Genomic DNA, 25,754 nt, shown 5'->3' with positions numbered 1-25,754 from the left:
AGCTTCCAAACACCTCATGCCACAGCAGAGGAGGAAGGGGAAGCACAAATGTTCCAAATTCACTACAGATCTCCCATTATGTCCAAATGAAGCCAATATGTGGTTTTTCAAGGCCTTCAGAAACATGCTTTAGACTTATATCTTGTCTGTAACCTTCGAACACACACACGTACTTTTTTGGGGGCACAATATCATTCATTATTAAATTGTTTTGTTTATAACAAAAATCCACATTCTCATCGTCACTACAAAGGAATTATAAATTCAAAAGTGTTGATATTTACCGCAGATAAAATCAATACAGTAAAGTTGATCAAGGCTTCGATGTGCTTTGTTGTATGCATAATTTGTCTACCACAAAATGAGACATGCACGAATATAATTTAGCACCTATTTGCCTTGGCCACTGATAAACAGGCCCACATGTCTGGTTAACTTGGGTTTTGAACAAGCCATTTCATTGTTACATTCACATGAGGTATGAAATCAATGCCTGTCTTTCTTGAGCTTCATGCTGTGAGAGCCATTGCTTATGTAGCCAAAATGGCAGCAGCCATGCAGAAGGGAGAAGTATAAGCAAGTTTGCACAAAACAAAAACAAAAACAGAAGGAGGGGCAGGAGATTTGCAGAACAGCCCAGTGAAGGCTGAGCATGCTCAGTGGCTGTGGAATGCAAATGCTTTTTGTTCTGGTGCAGCCAATGGGGAAACTGTGTTTTCTAAATGGTCAGCGAGTTCTGAGGAATCTATTTGCTCATTATCAGGTTGGATTTGATCCTCCTCCTCATATGAGAGTACCCGGCATCCCTCCAAATCTGACTGGAATCCCTGGAGGAAAACCGTAAGTAATGTCTGACAGCATAACTAAGTCTAAATCAGCCAGAGCTCATTCTGTTTACCTTTTGTCAACACATGACAGTTCCACAGGGGAAGGTACGTGGAATTTTCCAGAAAGGTTACAGCCAGCTGCTGATAAGGATTTTCAAAATACAATCACCAATAGCACTTTCATACTGTTTTTATTACTAGTGCATGCCATTTCGTTGGCATGTTAGAAGCAATTGGCAAGATGTGCCTCTCTTTTCCTAGAACTTTGCCTCACCAGTCTGCTGAGGAGGAATTTAGTACTTGGGTGGAATAAAGAAAATATGTCCTTGTTTTGATTTGTTTTTAATCTGAAAACCTCTCCTGTGAAGATAGGAATTCCTGTTTCTAATTTTAGTAGGATCTGAAGATTTATTGAATTTTTAGGAAACATTAAAATGGGAATCTGTACTTCTCACTTGCATGGAAACATGGCTGTGCATCCCACTCCATTCGTGGCTTTTGCATGTAGATTTTGAGAGCTTCTACTTCTTTGTTTTCTGGCCTTTGTGGTTATTCAGAGCAGTGGCAGCTGATGCCCACTAGACCTAGAGGAATAGCCAGGTTGTTGGGGGGTTTCTCCCCATCCCTTGCAATGCTACTGTGGACACTTTGGCATTATAGTCTTAGAAATAGTACTTCACTAAATTTTCAATTTCTTGTGTGGGTTCATGCCAAAGAAGCTATGCATTTCTTAGAAGTAAACCACACTGGATTCCATGACTTCGCTCCCTGATAGGTATGCATAGGATTGCAGCCTGAATTGGTTCATCTTAAAAGAGCCACACAGGATTGTTAACAGGGGAACAGATCTATGGTAAACTATTGTGCATTCCTCACCACCCCAAATGTGGAATGGAGAGATATAAAGTGGACTGAGACCTGGGAATCAAGGGTTAAAATCAGCTGTGAAACTCCCTGTGTGACGTTGCACCAGTCATTGTCTCTCAGCCTAAACTGCTTCACAGGGCTACTGTGAGGAAAGCAAGAGGCAAAAGACGACCCATGTATGCTACTTTCAGCTCCTTGGAGGAAAGGTGGAATGGATAGAAGCATAATACTGATAAATAGGGGAAAAACAAAATAAAAAGTCTTATATCTGGCAAGCCTGCTTCTGATTTTGGATTGGATTGGATGGAACACAGGCTTTCAAAGACATGCATCTGATTGGGTGGGGAGGCTCCCGCTAGCTCTGCCCCAATGCTGGGGCACTGCCAGGGTGTTTCTGAGGGACTTGGATTGATGAGAGTTAATTCCCAAGAAACAAAATCAACATGGAGGTTCAGAGGGGTTCCCTGGTACTCCCATTGAAATTTTCCACTCCTGGAGACAGGGATGGGGTATAGAGGTGATTGTGATTGGCTGTGCTGCCCAGAGATGTGATTAGCCAGCACAGGAGATGAAGCATGTCCAGAGTGTCTTGTAATGTGAGGTACTGTATCAAATATGAATGTCCTCTTGCCCTAATGGACCAGGATAATTTGTTGTGATTGTTTAAATTGCATGCTTGCAAAATGTCAGGTGCTAAAAAACTAAAACCAACAGCAATATGAAGCTAAGGACCTTTGGTGTCCTGAACAGTTCAGTAACCCAGTGGCTGTTATTGTCTGGCCCATGTTTCTTAGAATTTATTTAAAAACAATACTCCATAATACCTAGTGCTACTCCCACCCCCTCTCTTTCTCTCTTTCTCTTTGCTGGACGCAGCTTCCATCTTAGCCTGTGCGTACTATATAAATAGACAAGATAAACTTTGAAAATCCTAGGTGCTGAGCTGATCTCCTTTCATTATTTGCCTTTGAAACGAGGCTGACGCTACGCCTGATCACCCCAAGGCAGCGGGATGCCTTCAGTTACCCATAGCAACTTTCTGATGGCATATCCTTATCTGTGATAGATAAGTCTATTGAAAATTTCTGGTGTAGGAGTACAGATAATGCACCGTCTGCCACAGATTCATATTGACAGCAGGAGAGTTTTCAGCTTCAGTCTGAAAAGCTTGCTTCTTTCAGGCACACAAATCGAGATGTCACATTGAATTTATTTTGTAAATGGGATGCAGCGTCCTTGCTGTGTATCCTCTTCTTAGTAGGGGGGAGATTTCCATTCCCCTCCCAAACAAATAACTGCAACTCCCTCCGTGTCTCAGCTGACTGGTGCTCTATTATTTCATACCCAGAGCAAGTTGTGTGTTGCCTTATGTTTGGGTTTGTTTTAAAGCCTTGTGTGCTAGTTCTGTCTTTCCTGAAAATAGCATTTTTGTACAAGCTGATGACAATTAGAATAGAACTGGTTGCTGTTTTTTAAAAAGAAATCAGCCTCTTAGGAACACACTCTTGTTTTCCATTCTGCTGCTATTGAAAGAACTCCCTCTGGACAGCCTGCTTCCTGTTTCTCCTCTACCACCTGACAACATGTTAACAGAATGTAAGGCCCACAACTTTTTTTAAAATAGCCTGGCCCTTGTTAAAGGCTACTTGTCTTTAAAATCCTGTGGTTGACTTTGCGCATTAATGATGTATGCAAATGCTAGAAGCATGGGGATCATGCTGGCTGTGCTGATGTATAGCATTAGCATCCAAACATACTGTAAGCTTCTTTTCAAAAATATAGTCTCCTTTCTACTGCTTGCCATTTTATATAGTAATCCTTGTACATAGTGGAACTTCCAAGTCAGCATGTATAAAACGCTAAAGGTAAAAAGTCAACATGCATAGGATAAGAGTTGTAGTGGCTTTGGTCAATTGTAAACTGACCTAAAAAGTTAGGTGTCCTTCTGTACAGTGGTGTGGGTTTTCTGGATAAAATTTGAACCGGAAAAATTTGCAGTGCAAATTAGGTTAATTTGCGTAGTATTCTTTGCATGGAACATGTACAGTTCACATTAGAAAAGTTACAGATGCCCTAGAGAGTGCTCTAATTTAGCATGTTTATTTTACTTTTATTTAGTAAGCAAAGCTAAAAACTTTAAAACTGTTCAACTTGCCTAGCATTCAATTTTCAATATTTATCATTACTAATGAACATGGAAAATTAAAGCACTTTTTTCCAGCTCATATATCACTGCTCTTTTGTTCCTTGAGGTACTGCTTCCCAAATTATTTTCCATGCAAGAGATCCCAGACTGCCTTTTAGACATCAAGGCTGTAGCCTCTTTTCTTTCCAAAAGAGTTTCCTTCTAAACTCCTAGATTATTTCCATCTTTCCGTCTAGTTGTAGTTGTGGTTTATTCTGGTGCAGCCTTTTGTAATTTCACCTCCATACAAAGTAGTAATCTGTGTGATCCCACAGCTTCCTAACTTGTGCATATCTGGATTGTGGAAATGGTATGTGGTCATGTTGATCTTCCGATATAACAATATTGGTCTAATGAACCATAGATTATTAGTGTGACCCCACACACCATAGACTGAGAATGAGATTTGTGCTCAGGCACTCTATCTTCACTCCCTCTCTTCTCATCCTTCAGTGCCACTGTGGAGGAGGGAGTGCATAGCCCACCACTCCTTCCGTCTAATAGGCCATGGATTAAACTGCAATTGTTAGGTCTGAATGGGGCCAATGTGCCTTACTTGACCAGGTAGTTCAAAAGTCTTCGGGCAGCGTGTTGAGAGAGGGAAAATAATTTCGGTTATATGTTGATGGTGATAGGTCCCTGGCTGAGTTTCTTCTGTTTTTTTTTTAAAAAGGGAGCGCAGACTAACTAAATTGCATAATCAATATTTTAAGCCCTACAGAGAATCTAGCAAATGGGTAACTAGCAGTAAGTGAAAGTAAGAGGTGGATGAAGAGAGCGCTTTATTTCCTGTTTTACTTCCCTTGGCTCATGTGATGTGCTTCGGGCCTCTAAGCAAGTGAATGCATTGATTCCTCCCTCTCCCTTGAATAGCCATGCCTTACTATAAATCATCTAGTGTTGGCATCTGCTGTGAATCACTGAATGGCCAAGGACCTTTTTCAGGGGGCAGGGGAGATGTTGTAGGGCCACGATAAGTAATCTTTAAGCACTGAAGCCATTATTCAAGCTATCTGATCACAAGAGCATGGGAAGCTGCCTTCTACTGCCTCAAACCACTGGTCCATCTAGCTTCGTGTTGTTTACACTGACTGACAGAGCCTCTCCAGGGCTTCAGGCAAGGTACATTCCCAGCCCTACCTAGAGATGCCAGAGGTTGAGCCCAGGGATCTTCTACATGCCCGGCAGATGCTGTACCTTGGAAGGTCATGACAGCATTTCTCCAGATAAATTTAGGCATCTGTTCATGTTGATTTGCGTTTTGCACTCAGGAATTGATATGTGTGAATTGCTGGGGGAGGCAAGGAACTAAAAATAACATTTTCACTTTGCAAATACAACATTGCATCAAAACTGTGCCCACGTGGCTATTTCCCAAGCCAGGTGGCAGTTGTGTGGAAAGAAGCCACGTCACGGCATTGCACAAGTGGTGAGCTTTCTTTGAGCTGCTCCACAACTTCTACTCTGTTTGCGAGTGTGAACTGGTACACAGTTATGACTTAGTAACTGAAATAGGCCAGCTGTGTGACCTGGGGCTTCCCCTCCCACCTTCTTCTTTTCATCCCAAACAGAGCATACTCATTTCACGTTACTGCAGATGGTCAGATGCAGCCAGTTCCTTTCCCCCCAGATGCTCTCATTGGACCAGGAATACCGCGTCATGCTCGCCAGATCAACACCTTGAATCACGGGGAAGTGGTATGTGCTGTCACCATCAGCAACCCAACGAGGCACGTGTACACTGGTGGGAAGGGATGTGTCAAAGTCTGGGATATCAGCCAGCCGGGCAACAAGAGTCCTGTTTCTCAGCTGGACTGTCTGGTAAGTTTACCCTATAGAAACTGGAGTCCAGTATTGAAATATAGGAACCTGGTGAATTTAACTAGGTCATTGGCTAACATCTGAACCCCCTAAAACAGCCTTTCTCAACCTGTGGGTCCTCAGATGTTGTTGAACTACAACTCCCATCACTCCTAGCTAGCAAGGCCAGAGCGCAGAGATGATGGGAGTTGTAGTCCAACAACATCTGGGGACCCACAGGTTGAGAACCACTGCCCTAAAGGGACCCCTAAGTAAAAAAATGAAAGTTAAATGTTTTAAACAGTAAGTAATAAAAGCTGAACAATGGAGCTGCAGAGAAACCAAGCCAAGGATCAAATACCTGTTGGGCCCTGAACCTTGCTCTCTTAGATGGAACTCAGAGAGGTAGGGGTGGGTATATAAACAAGCCTACTGAACAAACATAAAATTTACATTTATTGTTTCACCCACTCTGGCCTTTGGCCCTGCCCAGGTAGCCCCCTGAAGTTTGCCCCGAAGAGCAAGCAGTTTCAGGCAAAGAAAGGTTCCCTATCTCAGCTTTGCTTCTACATGGCAATGGCAGATAGAACTGGTTTCTTGCTCTCAAGCCTTGCAAGAACCAGTGCCCATCTTCTACAGCTGCTTCATTTTCCCTTGTTGATTTTGGCACCCATTTTGCAGCCTTTACAATTTTGTACCCCCAGAAAGCGGGCAGTGAAGAAGTGAAACTCTTATGGGGCAGCAAATCTGGAGTTTAACTCTGATTGTATTATAAAAAGGCCTTCCTCTCAAGGTGCATTTTGGAACACTATTGTGTTGGAGGCTCCATGGGTGAAGACTGTTCTTCCTCTTTGCTGTTCAGGAGCTTCTCCTGATTTTTTTTTTGGGGGGGGGGTGCACAGGGGAAGGGGGAAACAGCGCTAGTGGGAGTCTTTGCATGGGCTTCTGCTAACAGAGCCAGAGAGCTGAACCTGACTCCATGAAGCTCTATGAAAGCAGTAATGTTGATGGTAGTTTTTAACAGGGGTGTTCAAGCCAAGTCCTATACTTACTGTCCCCTTAATGTGTCTTTTTCTGCTGCCACAACGTTACCTGACACCAAAAGAGAACAGTCTCTTGCCATGACAGAATTTGGCTCTGTTGAATTAAGGGAAGTGTAGCACAAAGAAACACAAAAATAATTGCTTTCTCCTTACTAGCACTGCATGATTTGTTACTAGTTTTATCCTTTTGGCTGCTTCAGAATTTTTACCACTCTTAATGTGACTACTGAAAATGAGCATAATGACAACTGCTGCATTTATGGACTAAAACCTGAAATAGTTGGAGCCTGGGGTTTTCCATTCCTTGATTCCCCCACCCCAAGCTTTTTAGCAACAGGTATTTTTAGGAACTAGGGGGACGCGGGTGGTGCTGTGGGTAAAAGCCTCAGCACCTAGGACTTGCCGATCGCATGGTCGGCGGTTCGAATCCCCGTGGCGGGGTGCGCTCCCGCTGCTCGGTCCCAGTGCCTGCCAACCTAGCAGTTCGAAAGCACGCCAAAAAGTGCAAGTAGATAAATAGGGACCGCTTACTAGCGGGAAGGTAAACGGCGTTCCGTGTGCTGTGCTGGCTCGCCAGATGCAGCTTGTCACGCTGGCCACGTGACCCGGAAGTGTCTGCGGACAGCGCTGGCCCCCGGCCTCTTGAGTGAGATGGGCGCACAACCCTAGAGTCTGGCAAGACTGGCTCGTACGGGCAGGGGTACCTTTACCTTTACCTTTATTTTTAGGAACTTGGGATATTAATCAAAGAGAGCCTCTGTAACCACTGAGGGCACACTGATTTTGTCCAAAGTGATTTCTTTAGCACTGCACCACACTTTTAGAAAACAAACAAACACTTATCTTGGATCGGGTTCTTTTTGTTATACTTAATGTGCAATAAGATGCTAGAATTGCCATCACTCATATTGAAAACAATATAAAGAGTTATGCTTTCAAGAGAGAAATTCACTGAATTTTCTTAACTGCTGTCTCTGCTTAGATGTGAACAGTAGAAGACGTCCTGGCAGCGACATGTGTGGGTTGGAAATTATATGTCCTGTTCAGATGATTGTGCAGAGCTACATAAACCATGGTTTATGAAGTGGGTGCTGAGTGCTCCTGAAAATCCTGCTTTGTATTAAGCTGGAGTTCTCCTTCTGAGCTGAAAGATGATATGATCCTGGCTTATTACCCCGGTTTGTGTTAGCTGACAACATTATCTCAGAGTTCCTTGGCTAGGACATAACCGGGAGCTCTGACTTAATACAAAACAAGACCTTCATGCCAAAGCCAGTGCAGGGTGAAAGGAAGAGTGCTCAGCCCTGAAGCTAATGCAACTTTGAATGATTGTCCATGCCAGGCCAGTGAGGTTCAGCTTCAGGACTTACAGTGCTTAAAGTCTGGCTATCGGATGAAAACATTATCATTGGCATTATTGCAGAGAATGTATATTAATGTCATTGAGATTTGTACCTCCACAGAACAGAGATAACTACATTCGATCATGTAAATTGCTCCCCGACGGATGCACCCTGATTGTTGGCGGGGAAGCCAGCACGTTATCCATTTGGGACCTGGCAGCTCCAACTCCACGTATAAAAGCAGAGTTGACGTCCTCGGCTCCTGCCTGCTATGCTCTGGCAATCAGCCCCGATTCCAAGGTCTGCTTCTCCTGCTGTAGCGATGGGAACATTGCAGTCTGGGATCTGCACAATCAGACATTGGTCAGGTTAGTTGCTGCTTTTCAGCCAATTTCCTTCCATTCCCCCCCCCCCCTTTGTATGTGCAGTTACCATGCAGCAGTATTACACTGTCATGACTGAAAGTGCTAAATTGCCTAAATTAGCAGTTCAGAGTGGGCTGGCCATTGGGGCAAATCAGCAAGATTTTCCTAAGAGATCTATGAAATTTGTCTGGGTTTGGAGACAAATCGGGTTTTTCTTCTTCTTGTTGTTCCTGTTGCCCTACCCATTCCTTCTGTTGGATCCCACCGTCACTGCCACCGTCACCAACCTTTGTATTCTGTTCCATTTCAGTTGAGCTGAGCTCATAAGATAGGGCAGTTGTAGCCTTTCAGGGAGGAACTAGTGCATTAGAGATGTCCTGAGGCCATCAAATGCCAAGAACTCTACCAAATACACCCATTGTGGCTACAGAAGCCTGGCATACCCAGAGAAGTGGTTTGGGGGAAAGGGCAGCCAGCAGAGATGGAAGAAATGGCGCTGCCCCCTCAGTGACTCCAGAGGTCAGCAGACATAAAATTCTAATTACTTCCAGCAATCAGGAGGCTGTGCTTCTGAATCTCCCTTTGTACGGCAACTAGCAAGCCAGGAAGGGTCCTGTCGCGATGCCCTCCTTTCTTGTTTTCTTTGCACCTAGAAGTTCGTACATGTGCTTAGCCATTTTCCTTGCTGAATCAGTTCATCACTCCCCCCCCCCCATCTGCTGTCTCATCTGTAAACGTGTCTGAAACAAAATACATGTATCTTCAAGCTGCCCTTTGCAGGGTTGTGTGTATTCTACAAGTCAGTGAGGGCTCTGGAAAGCTGCACGATTTGGATATGGTTGGAGAATTCAGCCTCCAGGGAAACTTGGTTTTCTTTTGTTTGTTTTCATAACCAGATTCTAGCGCTTGTGGTTGTGAGTGTATACTCAAAAGTGTGTGAATAATGCACACTGAAACCCAGAAGCCTGAAAAATGCCTGAACAAGATTCTCAACAGCAGAGGAATGGGCTCAATGCTCCCCATGCCTATCAAAATAATTATGCAAAGTAGCAAAAATGGTAGAATAAATTATGCAGCATTTCATCATTTGCATAATTTCTTGAGAATTGAGATTTTCTTGGTGCAAAATTTAGATTACCTTTGGCCTCAAATCCTTCTGTGTTTTAGTGCCAAGTGTGCAGTGCAGTACCTTTTCCCCTCCACTAGACCTACATTCCACAAACCGCTCTTCCAGATTTCCAGAGCATGGAAAAAGCCTAGTTATGTGTGTGGTGGCAGCATGACCAGTCACATTCAGGATACAAACTCATGGGAGATTTGGAAACATCTACCGTGTTTCCAGCAGTCACTCACTTAGCTCGGATTTAGATAATGTTGTTTATTTACATGTAGTCACAAATCAGCGTCTCTAGCTTTCAAAAAAACCAGACAAAACCCCCAAAACTGGCTGCTTGCCATCTTTGCTTCCTCAAAGCACAGCAGGTGTGCTCTACAGACCCCTCTGAAAATGCTGAATGGCCAGAATATTAATAGCTCATTTTCAGGTTATCTGGTTGCCCTCAATTGCTTTTGGCATAGCATGCATCAGGGGAAAAGAAGAACAAAAAAAGTCCTTTGGTATGTCTGCAAATAATGAGAGAGTGAATAATTTCCAATTGAATTTGCTTCCATCAGGGACAGTTGACAATGTTATAGTGAAATTATGGCACTCCCTGCCCCACTATTTCTCCCCTATTTCTATTATATGCAAATTATGGGCTGCTCCTTTATCACTTTTGTTGTCTTCTAATGGGCTCTTTCAGACTGGGTTCCTCCCATCTGACCTTTTTTAAGTTACCTGCCTGGTGCACCTAAATACCTTTGCCTATTTCTACTTACAGGGACGCGGGTGGCGCTGTGGGTGAAAGCCTCAGTGCCTAGGGCTTGCCGATTGAAAGGTTGGCGGTTCGAATCCCCGCGGCGGGGTGCGCTCCCGTTGCTCGGTCCCAGCGCCTGCCAACCTAGCAGTTCGAAAGCACCCCTGGGTGCAAGTAGATAAATAGGGACCCCTACTGGCAGGAAGGTAAACGGTGTTTCCGTGTGCTGCGCTGGCTCGCCAGATGCAGCTTTGTCACGCTGGCCACGTGACCCGGAAGTGTCTCCGGACAGTGCTGGCTCCCGGCCTCTTAAGTGAGATGGGCGCACAACCCTAGAGTCTGTCAAGACTGGCCCGTACGGGCAGGGGTACCTTTACCTTTTATTTCTACTTACTGCTCTACTACCCATATCCTTTCTTGGTTCCCCTCCTTGACATTATGCCACTTCCTGTTCCATATTCCTGAGGGCAACCCACATCTGCTTCAGCCCTGCCAGCTAGCTACATTCCTGCTCTGCATCACTGAGACATTCCTGATGTTCTGTTTTGCTATTTGAAAAATAATAATCATGGAATATGTTGAGAATTTAAAACGACTCCTTTTAAAATCCAGTTACGTAAGGTAGGAAATACATACTAAAGTACTGACTTTGGCTATAGGAAATAAACCCTTTTTTAGTCAATAAAATGATGCATTTTGAGAGCTCTGATCCCTTAAGAATGCACGTAGCTCCAGTTCGCTGTGTGCTGCTGGCATCTGCTAATAGCTGAGCTCAAGCCATCTTTCAACATGGTCATTTCTACTTCAGAACTCTTTCAGAAACTATTCCAGTTCCTCTGGTGTGAATTCAAGGATATAAGTCTTACACTGTCCAGCTGGATATCTTTGAAAAAGGCCTCAGCATTTCTGCTGTAGGTAGAAGCCAGCTAACCGAAACTTGGTGGTTTGCAGCTTCTGTCTCTTGGCATTAAGTACCTTTTGCCGCCAGTAACCAGTATTTTTTAAAGCAACAACACCACCTGTTTAATGCTTATACTAATGTTGAGCTGTCCCAAAGCTATTGACAGTATAGGTACAAATGCACAAGGCAGCTCTTAAATCTTCTATTTAACTAAAAGATAAATAAAAATTAGAAATTATCTCACGAATCCTGTGTGTTCTTTTCCTAGTATGTTTTTGGCAGCTAATCCGCCTTCTCTCACCAGCCCCTAGAGGCTAAGTGACTTTTCTTTTCGCAGTCTCTAACACTTCCAGGTTTGGAAGGTAGGGAGTGTGATTAACATAATGTCCACATAAGTAATTTCCTTTCAGGCCTTCAGGATTAAAGAATGAATGTGTATGCACACCTCAATGCGAATGTCTTGGCAAGGCAGTGACTTTTAACTGCTCAAAATAGCTTTATAATATGACAGTGTTTGGTGGACCACAAGACCAACTTTTCATACATCTCAGCTCAATTGGCAGCAGCCCACAATAAATCTCACCAAGCACAGCCGACATTTGCACCTGTCTTGATACTAATGAGTGGCTATTTAAAGCATCAGAGTTTGGCTACTTAGCATTTCTGGACACTTACAGGCTGAATGAGTCATCTTAATTATGAACTGGGCTGTGTGAACATGGCACTTAAAGAAAATGTCAAAATTCTACAGCAAGGTAGTTCAAAATTCAAGTAAATCCAAAACTTGCCACCTCTGTCGCCTTTATACAAATCAAGCAGCTTTCCATGCCTCCACTTATTTCCTCCTCCCACCCCCCGCTTTTTGCTAGTAATGGAAAAGGGCAAAGAGCTTTTCAGGGTACTGAAATCCTGACTCCTGGAAACTGTGATCAGCTGAATATCTTGCTTCTAAAACTACAACGAAGCACTCCCTTGCTAAGACATATACTCAGTGTTAGTTCATTTTCTTTATTTAAAAAGCGCTTATATTATCTGGATGGCGATTATATGCCTAACTGCAGTTTCTGCTTGTGTGTGATCCATGAGGTGTCATGGAGTGGCCCATGAGAGGAATTCTGCCTTGTGTCTAAAGAGCAGCACATTTGCTCTTGATATCTGTGTTTGTCTTAGCTTTTCTCTCCGCAATCCATAATTGTGCACCAACTGGTTTTCAGTCTTTCTTTACTGTGCTAATTGCATAGTGGACCAGACCTTTTCAGTAAGTGAACGTTGTTGTCAGACAGTGAGGCTTGTTCGCTGGAAGGATAAATCACAGCATTACACAATCACTTTATAAATGTTACTTTTGAGGACAGAGAAAAGAGGTGCGAAAAGCACACTGTTCAAGACTCCCATATATTTAACTTTTGAATGGTCAGACACACTTAAAATTGACTTTTAAGATGCATGGAGATAAAAGTAATGTCTGAAATGACTTCCAGGAGTGGCTTTGTAGTTCTTTCTGCTCACATCCCCTGTTGTTTGAACAGTCTTACACATACTTGCACTTTCTAGGAAGAGGTGTGCAAGTGCTGTGCCAAGTTAGTGGCACACATAGATCATGACTAACTTCCTTCATACTGACCTCTAATGCCACTATAGGACCACAATCTTATTGTATTAGTTGGCTGAGTTCATGCAAGAGAAGATAGATAGATGAGCAAGAGAAGATAGACAGATGGAGCTTTCTTGGACAATAATCCAAGGTAATTGTTGGATGGTGAGCTCTAGATAGAGAATAACTGGGCATTTTTATGTATGTATCAATGCATGTCTTTTGAAAATCTACCCTGCCTTTCATTGGACCACATGTGTAAGTTATGTATCATAAAAACTAAACCTAAACCATCAGATCTAGTTCATAAATCATTGGGAGCAGCTAAAACACCACAGTTAAAATGTCCATCTTACAGCTGCAGAGCAGATCTGATCCTTCCAGCCTGAACCTACAGCCTAGCAACCAGCAAAAGCATGAGCACATAAAGGGACATTTATATCTTTAAAATACTTTCTGCTTACTCTTCATTGTAAATACAGTTCTAGAGAGAGGGTTGCAGTTTAAAATACAAGTTCATGAACACAGCACAACAAAGATGGTGAAACTGTTGCCCTCCATAGCTTGTTGGACTCTAGTGACCATCAGCCACATCCAGCATAGCCATTGGTTGAGAAAAATGGGAGTTATAGTTCACCAATCCCTGTAAGGCCACACATTCCACATCCCTATAATAAAATTATGATTTCAGAAAGGCAGGTCTATCCTGGCACTAAACCCCAACAAAGGTCTGGGCAAATAGCTTCAATTGTCATCAGAATCTCAGTAAGGACAATGCCAGTTGTATCTCGAGGGTAGAAAGCTCCAAAGCTAGGGCATCACCATAAAAAAGGCTCTCTCTTGCGTTGCCACACAGCAAGTCTCAGCTAGAAGTGGCACTGCCAAGAAAGGGAACCGATTTCTTGAGAGGGTGCCCAACTACACCTCTGAAGGGAGGGCATTTCACAGAAGACATCACAGTGTTCAAGCACTCTGCATATTTAGGTCCTAGCTCACACAGGGCTTTCTAAGTAACCACATGTCTATACTAGACATGGAGAAAGCTTGGGGTAGACTGGCTCACCTGTTATTTACCTGAGCAAAGGAGGCAGCATAATTTCCTAATGTGGGCTTCTGGAATAAAGAGCTTCTGCTTCCTCTCTTGTTGCAGACCTTGTGACTAGAGCAGCTTAGTTGTGCCAGGCTTCCTGAGCAATAAGTATTGGTTGCCAATTTGCTGTGGTTCACTTCTTGCCCTTGCTTGTGTTGGTAAAAGTCAGAGAAAATAAAAGGAGAGCACGAGCTGATAACTCCTTGAATTTTCAGACCAACGACTCCAGACATGCCATGTTGATTCATAGGGTGTCCCATGGCAGTCGTTCTACGCCTTCCTCTTTTGCTTTTAAAGCATGAAGCTGAAGCTAATTGCTGGTGGTAAAAGGCAGGCGGGCGCCTTAGAACATTCCAGTTTAGGGATTAAGGAAGGCTCGAGCTGACTCTTTGTTACCAAGAGTAGGGATTTCCAAATGCCGAGATTTAAAATGTAAAACATTGTTGAATAATGATGGCTGCTCATGACCTGTTTGCTACGAAGGGCATCATTTTGCAGGCTCAGCCAACACGAGTAAAAAGATTAGGTTTATTGGATCCCTTCCTGCATGTGTTTATGTAGCTGAAGTATTTATTTTTTTTATGCTCTTGATTCACAGCTTAAACAAAGCCTATAAATAACTGGCTGCCTCTGTTGAGGCAATTTGTCCTCTGTACTTTGAGTTTAGCCTAGGAGCCTGTTAAGTTTTTTTTATTTATTTCCAGGTGTCGTCATCGTGAATTACATTACAGTTTTTCAAACTGTCAACTTACCTTTTCCAAAATCTCTGCTAATGTTCACTTAGTTCCTGTTTAGACGATTAGTGGCACATTCCATGTGCTTTGGCACCTGCAAAATAGTTTTTTTGTACAGTGCGGTATTTTATGTCAGGTTGGGGTGGGCGAGCAGTGTTGCTGCTTGCCACACATCAGGTGATGTGGAGGAGATGACACACAGAGAGAGTCCAAAACTAACAACACAACAGTGTTTACCTTGAGTTCTGGCAGGAAATCATTATTCAATCTGGTTTGTTTTATCAGGCAATTCCAGGGCCACACAGATGGAGCCAGCTGTATTGACATTTCTAATGATGGTACCAAGCTCTGGACGGGAGGCCTGGACAACACTGTGAGATCCTGGGACTTGAGAGAAGGGCGGCAGCTACAGCAGCATGACTTCACATCCCAGGTGCCTAGTATTCCTTGCTGCAAATTTCAGGCACTGACTGGTGTACTGAACAACTTCCATCTTATCTTGGTTATTAACTTCAGAGTGAAGTCAGAGTATTAATGCTAGCAAAATTATTAGCACCACATTATTATTCACATAGGCTTCTGGTATAGTCTCAGGCTGCTTTCAGCCAAAGCATTTACTGTGGAGCAAAGCTTTTATCGTTACTGAAGCATCCATTGGGGTAATCCGGCAGCTTTGGAATAAACCGGTATCTTAAAACACTGGACTCTGCAAAGAATGCAGTTTGGCATTTTTGCCTGGGATGGGGTGGTGAAAGCAAAGGAGGTGGAAATGCCCCAGAACACTGACAAAGCATGTGTGCCATTGCTTCACATAATGCAAAATTAGCATGCACCCTTCTTATTTAATAAACAATCAGTGCTGCCATTTGGATTCATGATTTCTTGTTCTAAAAGAGATGCAAAATGACTTGTGATGGCACAGTCAGAAATAAGTCCTATTGAATTTAATAGGGCTTACTCCCAGGTAGGCGGTTTATGATTGCAGCCCTAGTTTATTGTCTCTTGTTTCCTTCCTTTCTTGCTAATATTTGCAAGAAAAATAAAGGGTTCTTTCTCTCTCTCTTAAAGATTTTTTCCCTCGGCTACTGCCCCACTGGTGAATGGCTGGCTGTGGGAATGGAGAGCAGTAATGTGGAAGTGCTGCATGTAAATAAGCCAGACAAATACCAGCTTCATCTGCATGAGAGCTGTGTGCTGTCACTCAAGTTTGCTTATTGCGGTAAGTTGGAAGAAGAGCGGCTCAACGTCACCAGTATTTCTGCAAGCCAATCACACCTGAGCTGAATGTCTTAGGGCAAGGCACCTGAATGCTTTCATTTATTTTGGTTTAACAGCTGGAAAATAAAGGTAACACCCTATTACCAGCTCCCCCAGGAGGTTAGTGAGAGGTAGCTCATGCCCATAAAGTTGCAATATCATCAAAGCAGCTTTCATACGCAGCTGGTGGCCCATAGTTTGCTTAGGTTGTGAGGCTATAGAATGTTGGAATATCAAGAGTTTTGAATGATGCCCGTTGCTTTACTGAGCTAGTTATGCCTTTTTAGTTAAATCATTTATAAAAACCCACAAAGGTGGATTTGTCCTGGATGAGGAGAGCTTGGGGATGCCCTGCGGCTGATTTCAGGCACTCTGTGTTGGTTAACCATGCATCAAATGCTTGTCAAAATGACAGGCCGCTGAATTTAGTAGGCTACTATACTGGTTTTCTGTAAAGTGACTTTGTGCAATCTTTCACAGCCTACCCCCCGCCCCCGCCTGCAAAGCTGTTAACATGGGGAACATTTTAGGCATATGATAAAAGTGCTGTTAGATACAAGAGAATATGGGGGGGGGGGAATACGCAAGTCTGTCTGTTAGTGTCAATTATTTGACTGTGTTTTCATTGATGGTCACATTACAGGCAAATGGTTTGTAAGTACTGGAAAAGACAACCTCCTAAATGCCTGGCGAACCCCATATGGTGCAAGCATATTCCAGGTAAGAACAACAGCATATCAATTTGAACCTCGTGGTGGTGGGTGAGGTGTAGGAACAAAGATATTATTACCAGTCTTGCACTTTCACCAAGGAGCTCAGGGAAGTAGACAAGGGGTTATCCTGTTCTGTGCATGTATCTTAACACAAGTGAATTTTTAAACCAGAACGTGGTATGTTCTAGAAAAGAATAAACAAGAGGGACACACTGACATTCATACTGTGACCATTTATACTATAACTCTGTTCTTTTTCTTCTAGTCCAAAGAGTCATCTTCTGTACTTAGTTGTGATATCTCCGTGGATGATAAATACATAGTTACCGGCTCTGGAGACAAGAAAGCTACTGTCTATGAAGTTATCTACTGAGAAATTGTGTTGGAGACATGACGAGTTGAACTGGGCCAAAACATTCTTAATGTGTAGACATAGAAAGATTTTACCTTTCTTAATTAAAAAAAAAAGAAAAAAAGAGGAAGAACTTGATTTCCACAATGTCACACAAAGCTATTCAACATGTATTAAACAGAAGGCAGCATTTTGGTATCCAGCTCCTGGGTCGATGTGAAGCAAGAAGGCAAAATGGATTAATGTAGCATAGTTTTGATGGATTTTAAAAGCAGTGTCTGCTGAAGATTGTTGAAGCCTTTGGGTTGGTCCCCCCCCCCCTCTTTATGACCTCATAAAAATCATGCTCATTGCTTGAATATGCGGGATTATGTTTCAGCACTTGCAATTCCACCTGCATTCTTGTCTTGTGTAGAGCAGTGATATCTTGGATAAACTTGTTTCCTGGTTTTGCCTCTTGGGATATGGGTTTTTGTATTTTTTGTTGAAGATCAAACATTTGTATAAATTGTAAATATATTTGGTTTAATACAGTAAAGGCTTTAGTATCAATAAATGGTCTCTCTTTTCTCTCTCTACCCCAATGCCCCTTAAGTCATTTTTTTTAAAAAAAATCATTTTATGGTCTACATTTTGTAACAAGCTAGAGTAGAGTTTTTGCAATATTTGATAAGGTCTTTCTAGGGTGCATCAAATACTAGTCCTAACAAGAAAAGATCCAGCACATCTCCTTTGAGTAAAACTTAGTTGGACACAACACTCTGTGCTGAGCTCTGAGGCTTATTTTACTAAAAGCAGTTTTCTTCAAACCGATTGTATTCAGAATTCACATTTGTACTGCAGAAAACAGAAAAGCAGTAACTTTTACATTCAGAAAATAATCTAATTTTAAATTTTGAGGAATTGTTTATTCAAAATGTTTGTAAGTGAATGTTTAAGGATTGAAATGCTATGGTAAACAAGCTTGTGGTTCGTATCCCATGGAAGTTTGCTACTTTGCAGCAAAAAACCCCCACACAAGAGCAGTCCTATACATTGCCCCTTCTGGGCCATTCCATTGCTTTCAAAGAAGGAAAAGAGTCAAGGGCTTAGGGAAGAATTACATTATTTTCCAAGTGCAGGTTATCTGCTTTTATGAAAGTGGTACAGGTTTGCAGTCTTAGAAAGTGAAGGAATTCTTTATGCTTTTGAAGGTTAGCTTTCTTGGGCATTTGCCTACTGGTTTGTTTGCTGGTGCGTTGGCCAGCTTCTCGACATTGATGCAAAAGTGTCACCTGGAAGCCAAATCAACACAACATTGGCTTAACTACAGACACAGCTTCCCATTTGGAAACAGATTTCCTTTCTTGCATCTAGTGCCTGAAGAGACATTAGTTTTCTTTTCAATTTATATGCTCATTCTACCGAATCCATTTTATAGCAGTATGGAATGGTAGTAGCCCTAATATATATAACTCTGATTTCAGAATGTAAAATGTTAACTATTCTCAATAGCCTCATTTGATGGCCTTTAAAATTAGTATTGTTTTCTACCTATCGGCACATATCAGATGTGCAGCTATATGAACATGGGTGGATGAGCAGGTGTGGTTGTAGCATTTGGTTCTGGGGCACAAAGCTCCAACATTATGCTTTTTAACCATTCAAAGCCCTGTCATGTATTGTATCAAGAGTATTTCTAATGGCTTAATCCATTTGGGTCATCTTTCTCCCATCACCCTACTGTTCTTGGACTTCATGGTTTCTTCGCTTTTCAGAAAGTTTTGCAAACCAAGGTGCTTAAAGGCTTAGAAAAGAGTCAATGGCGTGTGTTTTGTAAGTGTGATGTCTCTGGCTCTCAGGATACATAAAAGCAGGAATGTGCATATACACAGAACCCTATTTTCCCCAGAAATTGGGAATGGATATGGCTGCTGGTAAATGAGTGCTTAGGCAGATTAAGTGAATATATAGAGTGCCCAATTTGCATAATTCATAATTGTTGCAGAATTTGGGTTTCTTGTGGCATTACAAATTGTCACAGAATTCCAGATGTTCTTACTCTTATCTTTCAGCAGCACTTTATTTTGGTGGCTTGGTCCAGAAAGATAGCGTTATGAGGCTTAGCATAATATGCAATGAACTGGCTATCCTTTTTTAAAAAAAAAATCTTCTGTCTATCACATTCTCAGATGAGTTTGTGTACATGCTGTCTGACCCTCCTGAAGTAGATTCACAGCAACCACTAATAGTTGACACCAGGAGGCTGATTCTCCTCTGTAATTTTCAGTTTAAGGCTAAAACTTTCCCCATTTTCCTTGTAGTGTAGAGACTGCTGGTAGCATTATGCTTTTTTTGCATCACGTAGATAAACACTAGTTACCTAGCTGTTTCCAGGTACAATTTACAGTACTGGTCTTGACCTATAAAACCCTCGGTGGCTTGAGACCAGAGTATACCAAGAATTTCCTTTACCTCTACAAAGATGCCCAGACACCATGATCCACTTTACACAGTTCTCCACTGTCTGATATTTGGCAGGTGACACAAGAGATTGGAATTTAGAGCAGTCTCCTTTGAGAGGTCTGCCTGGATTCTCACCTTTCAGAGGACAGGGAAGGCTGTTAGATTTCAGTGAGCTTTTAAAAGGTGCTGTTTTTAATCTGTGGCTGTTTCTGACTTGAGTAGCTTTTGGTTTTTATTGCTGGGGTGTTTATTGCTTTATTTGTATCTTTTTATTGATTGTTAGCTGCCTTGATGAGGTGTCATAAAAACCTAGGGTAGAAATACTGTAAATAAATAAACTAATGGCCATGAAACAGAGATGCACACATAGCACAGTGACCTGTTACTTTACTCATGTTTTGTTAAATGTTGGTGTACCTGGTTGGCACCAGAATCTCCAATAGCACCAGCCACCTGTTAGGCGGGAATGGGGAAGCTCCAGTCGTGGGGCTGAAAGCATCCATAGCCTGCCTGGGCCTGCTTTTCACCATCCTCTTGCCATTTTACCAGGCAGGAATGCATCTTTCAACTGTGATACCATACCTCTTACTAGCCTGGATGGAGAGGTGTATATTTCTGATCATCCCCATCATTGCTAAGTGGCCACTGAAAGGTTACCATGAGTGAATGCAGCCTTTAGGGTCTTCCCTTAAAGAGGGCACATATTGCAGTGAGACCTGGAAACTGACACCCTGTGTTGTGGGTAGGTACAATTGGTCAGCCACAACACCCGATTGGTAGGACCCTCGTAGCTGGGTGCAATCTGGCCAATAGGACGCAGTACAAACGGTTTGAGGGACCTATTTATACCCATGCGCGTGACCCGGAGCTTCCTCTTTCAGCGCGTGCATTCGGAACACCCACCTACCTCTCCCTAATTTTAGGGATTTGTGCGATTGACCTTGCTATGCAGTTGTGTGTCACCTGTCATTGGGACAGCGGCATGGCAGGAATTTTCCCCACTTGGCTGATTGGCTGTTGCCATTTGGGTTTCACCTACCGCGTAGCAAATCGTCACAACTTGTAAGGTTGCAGATAGGCTCTGGTTCAGGTGATAGGGATGGGAGAATGCTCTTGCTATCCCTATGTGAAGGGTATTCCGTTAAAGGAATCCAGGGACTTGATGGTTTGGTCAACCCCTGAGAGGGGGTTGTGCCCTGTCCAGGGGGACATTTGGATGGCGGAGGTAGCCTGTTCCCGGCTTTCCGCTTATCCAGGTGTTCACCCTTGGCTGACCTATGCTGGTGCCCTGGGTCAGCGCTCCCTGCATGGCAGGGAGCTAGTTGAACCAGAGCCTATGCAACCACTCACTTTCTGTAATCAATAAAGTTGTGGCCTAAATTCTGCCAAAAACCAAAACCAAAATTCGAGTCAAGTGTGAATTTATTTAAGGGGGAGGTTTCTGGGTCTGAAGACACAAATGTTCCCTACCCCTATATTAGGGCAACTGTTTTTAATATGTGTCCTCTCTTCCTATGATCGATGTGGATTATCAAATGAAAGTTATGCACACATGAAGTGGGTGCAGCTCTGGGTTATGCTTATGGCATTCCAACATGGAAAGGTATCCCATCCCAATTCCAAAGAAATTGGGGGGATAGAAATAGTAAGCTGTTATCAACCTTCCTAAGTAAAGAAACTTTATCTCATTTAAAAAACAACAACTGAAGAATGTACTATGGCTGAAGATAATAGATTGTTTCACAACTTAATTACTGAATTGATTGTGTCTGAGCTTTCAATGTGCTCCCAAGGCCAGTTTACACGAGATGGATTGCCTACTTTGAACTCCGTCTTGTATAGAAAACTCTGTGATCACAGGCATGTTCAATTTGCTGTATGTGAGCTTGATCTTGTAGGAAGCAGGCCTTCTGGACACAGAGGCTGAAGATGGTAGCTTTGCAACGGGAAGTAGTAAGCCCTTGTACTCCTTCAAGGATTGTGCTTAATGACAAGGGAAAAAAATTAGCAAGCAGTCTGAGAAGGTCACAGTGGGAAGTTAACCCATAACATGGAAAACTACAAAATCACTTGTTACATCCCAGGGAGTGGGCTTAATTTGTTTAAAATCAAATCCATCTGTTCATTTCACACGCTTTGTTCCACTTCCTTGCAGCAATCCACAGCGGAGTACTCTGTTACTTTAAAAATTGGCTGCAATTATGATAAGCTAATAACTCTTATTTTTTGGTTAACTGCATCAAGATATTTTGGATAACTTCCAAGCTTCCCCTTAATTTTTCTGAATTATCCAATTTATCTATTGGCCCAAGTATTCACTGCAAAGCTAGGTTTAAAATTAATGTACTATTTTAATATTTATAAATTCTATATTAGTGCTGTCATTCAATTACTTGCTCCTAATGAATCAGCCATGTATTTCTGCTTAATATGACAGTAACCTTAATGTCAAATTAGTATTTGCAAATGTACTGCATGTATTATTGAAGAAATTGCACATTAAGATTTTACTTGTCCATTTCAAATGCATATTTCTCTCTGTCACTTGCTTCAATTGAAGAAAAGTTAGGCAATGCCAATGCACTGTCTGTGTAATCAGAAGAGATGTTAATCAGTTGCCCTGATTCCAAACTTCCCCTGCTTCCCGAACTGAAAAGGCTTCCACTTGCAGACAGCTTCATGCCTATATAGCAAGGAATAGATAATGACGGTTCCTCTCCCATTGAGATAAACGGAGAAGCCTGCTACACAGGGGGTACATGTATACCAGGGGTGGTTAACCTGTGGCCCCACAAATGTAACTCCTGCACCACTGGCCATGCCATCATTAACTGATAGGACAACATCTGGAGGGCCATTGGTTGCCCATCTCTGATAGACACAGCACTCAAGGCTCTGGGTCATAATGGTGTCTTGAGTCTACTCATGCATTGAAAGAATGTATTGGAGCATTGTACTGTTTAGTCCTGGACGACTGCTACCATGCTGGTCACTCACCCACCCAACTGCGGATTCTGTTGCCATGTAAAAGGATGCAATGCACATACAGATACAGGCACATAGAACTCCATGCAAGTGGGGAGCTTGATGGATCAGTTACTCATGATCTACATAGAAAGCTTACAATCTTTGGGGACTTCCAGTTTATTAAAAAAAAGATTAGTGTTGGCGGGACATCATAATGGTATATAAAAAATATGTATGGCAGGCACAGGCAAACTTGGCCCCCCAGATGTTTTGAGACTACAACTCCCATCATCCCTAGCTAACAGGACCAGTGGTCAGAGATGATGGGAGTTGTAGTCCCAAAAATGTCTGGAGAGCCGAGTTTGCCTATAACTGATGTATGGTATGGAGAAAGTGGATAGAATAATATTAGAACCCAAAGTTCTCCAAAGAAGCTATATGCTGGAAGGTTCAGGACAAACAAAAGGAATCATATAGTTAGACTATAGGATTCACTGCACAAGATGTAGTAATAGTGACAAACTAGGGGGACTTTAAAGGGGGTCTAGACAAATTCATAAAAGATAAGACTATCAATGGCTGCTACCAATGATAACCCTGTACTTTGCCCAGTTTCAGTCTGTTGGTCTTCATCCAGCCCACTACTGCATCTAGGCAGTGGTTCAGCTTGGTTCACCTTTCCTGACTCAAATTTGATGGAGGATTAGAGCTGGGTATCCAGTGTACTAATAACACTGCACCCCAAGCCTCCTGATGACTGCTCCCAGTGGCTTCATATAGATGTGAAACAGCACTGGGTGTACAATAGGGCCATGGTGTAGAGACACAGTACCCAGATGACAGCAGTGATGCAAGAAGAAGCTGAACTACCACAGAACAGCACCTCCAGCCCCCAATTCACAGACTGGCCAGGATTAAAAGCTGCTGAGAGATCTAATAGGAGAAACAAGGTTGTGGTCCACATCTCTCTTCCCAGAGAAGGTCATTCCTCATGAAAAAGAAGGCCACAATTTTGTGTCAATACCAGTCCTGAATCCTGATTGAAGATAGTAAGCTTCCTCCAAAAGCACCTCTGAGCAGCACCTTACCCCTCCCCCCCCCCCCCCCGTGGACTATTGGTGACACTGAAGTAGTTGTCAAGTGTCTCAGGGTCCAGGGAGAGGGTTTAGTTTTTTTGCAGGAGTGGACACACTAGGACCACTTTCAAGACCATGGGAACTGTCTCCTTGTGAGAGGATCCATGTGGCCAGCTCCTCCCAACCTGCACAAACAGACCAGAATGCACAAAGGACAAATGGACTTCTGGCGTGTGGAATGGAGTAGTTGGCATGGCTCTGTAGCTCCCTGAAATGTTGGGTGAACATGGGAGGGCGGTCATGTGTCCTGCTCTGTAGTCTTTCCTTCAAAGGATTCTTCTTAGAAACCACAACAATGAAGATTACATTGATGCAGTGTATATATATATATATATATATATATATATATATATATATATAGTTATTGGATGGCAAGTGCCAGAACCTGCTGATTCAAAGATTTTAAACTGCAGGTGAATCTCATTGAAAATGGGCCCAGGTGTGCATTTCCATTCTCCATGATCATTTCAATTCAAATCATTTTCCAAGTCAGGATTTTTAGAAGCTGTATTCCTGCTGCAGCTGTGCGCGCTCTCTCTCTCTCCCCTCATGTTGTGTGTGAACAGTTACATTGAGAATGGTAATTACATATTGCGTCTTATTGGTGTTTGAGTGCAAGTAACTAACTTTCTTCCATCCTTTGAAAGAGCAGCACTTCATTAAAAATACTAAATATGAAACTGTATATTAAGTGCCGTGTGGTTTTAAATCGAAGAATTGGAATGAAAGGCTGTTTTGACACTTTCATGGTAACTTTACATTTTTCATTAGTGAAGTAATTAAGCTCTTTAAGATTGAATTTATGGCATGTTTTTATATTTTCTCCCCCACTGGGAAACATTTTACTTCATTGGAAATTCTCATTTTACCTTGTTTGCCCTTGTTTGAAGATGGTGGAGAGGGATCTTCATAGTTCTATTAACTTTTACCATACTTGTTTTGTTTTTGTGGGGTGGGGAGGGAAGCTAACTTTAGAGTTAAAGGTTTTCTCATATTTAAAAGGTGCATAGAGTTGCTATTTTAAATTCCTGTCATGAATTGCCCACTAATTCACCCCATAAGAACAGTTTGGTGATGCAGTCTCTTTATTTTGGCATCGCCAAGGTGGGCCCCCAGGGGAGAGAAGGAAGTCAAGTACAAATTCCCATTGTCTCCTTAGCATACGTGGATACGAAGGACCTCCTCATAACTGACTTCAGTTTCTTACCTTGAATTTAGGGTCTTTATTCCTTAGTCACAGTTTAGTCCAGAGCTTTCCAAACTTTTCACGTTGGTGACACACTGTTAAACCTGCATCATTTCACGACACAGTAAATCAGTTTTACTAGTAAACCAGAGATTAAACTATCCCCTTTCCAACCCTGGGAGGAGCGTTCGTGCGACACACTACACTGCAACAGACACACTAACGTGTCACGACACACAGTTTGGAAAGCTCTGGTTTAGTCCTATGGTATATAGGTGGAGTTGCCAATGTGCCCCTATAGGGCTGCCATGGTACCTGCCAAGTGATTTGCTCACACTTAGAATCATAGAATCATAGAATCATAGAGTTGGAACAGACCACAAGGGCCATCGAGTCCAACCCCCTGCCAAGCAGGAAACACCATCATATGGTTGTCAAGCCTCTCCTTAAAGACCTCCAAAGAAGGAGACTCCACCACACTCCTTGGCAGCAAATTCCACTGTCGAACAGCTCTTACTGTCAGGAGGTTCTTCCTAATGTTTAGGTGGAATCTTCTTTCTTGTAGTTTGGATCCATTGCTCCGTGTCCGCTTCTCTGGAGCAGCAGAAAACAACCTTTCTCCCTCCTCTATATGACATCCTTTTATATATTTGAACATGGCTATCATATCACCCCTTAACCTCCTCTTCTCCAGGCTAAACATGCCCAGCTCCCTTAGCCGTTCCTCATAAGGCATCGTTTCCAGGCCTTTGACCATTTTGGTTGCCCTCCTCTGGACACGTTCCAGTTTGTCAGTGTCCTTCTTGAACTGTGGTGCCCAGAACTGGACACAGTACTCCAGATGAGGTCTGACCAGAGCAGAATACAGTGGCACTATTACTTCCCTTGATCTAGATGCTATACTCCTATTGATGCAGCCCAGAATTGCATTGGCTTTTTTAGCTGCCGCGTCACACTGTTGGCTCATGTCAAGTTTGTGGTCAACCAAGACTCCTAGATCCTTTTCACATGTACTGCTCTCAAGCCAGGTGTAGCAGTATTTAAATGACCTCCCCATACTTCTCCTCTGGCTGCTTGCAGTTCCTTGTTAGGT

At 42.7% G+C, this 25,754-nt stretch overlaps 1 protein-coding gene across 2 annotated transcripts in view; it reads left to right on the top strand.

Moving 5' to 3' along the window:
- The window catches only part of LOC114606788 (transducin-like enhancer protein 1), a 74,870-nt gene extending 57,387 nt beyond the window's left edge, over positions 1-17,483 (top strand). For both annotated transcript variants that reach the window (XM_028749348.2, XM_028749347.2), the window contains exons 14-20: positions 764-840; positions 5,451-5,700; positions 8,186-8,433; positions 14,891-15,038; positions 15,674-15,824; positions 16,506-16,582; positions 16,841-17,483. In XM_028749348.2, coding sequence (XP_028605181.2) covers positions 764-840; positions 5,451-5,700; positions 8,186-8,433; positions 14,891-15,038; positions 15,674-15,824; positions 16,506-16,582; positions 16,841-16,948 — 1,059 coding nt within the window. In that variant the 3' untranslated portion in view covers positions 16,949-17,483. The remainder of the gene's footprint in view (positions 1-763; positions 841-5,450; positions 5,701-8,185; positions 8,434-14,890; positions 15,039-15,673; positions 15,825-16,505; positions 16,583-16,840) is intronic.
- The last annotated feature ends 8,271 nt before the right edge of the window (positions 17,484-25,754 follow it).

This window comes from Podarcis muralis, chromosome 11 (genome assembly GCF_964188315.1).
Source record: "Podarcis muralis chromosome 11, rPodMur119.hap1.1, whole genome shotgun sequence".
NCBI classification, from domain to species: Eukaryota; Metazoa; Chordata; class Lepidosauria; order Squamata; family Lacertidae; genus Podarcis; species Podarcis muralis.
Note: the sequence above shows the minus strand (reverse complement) of the source record. Positions and strands in the feature narration are given on the sequence as shown.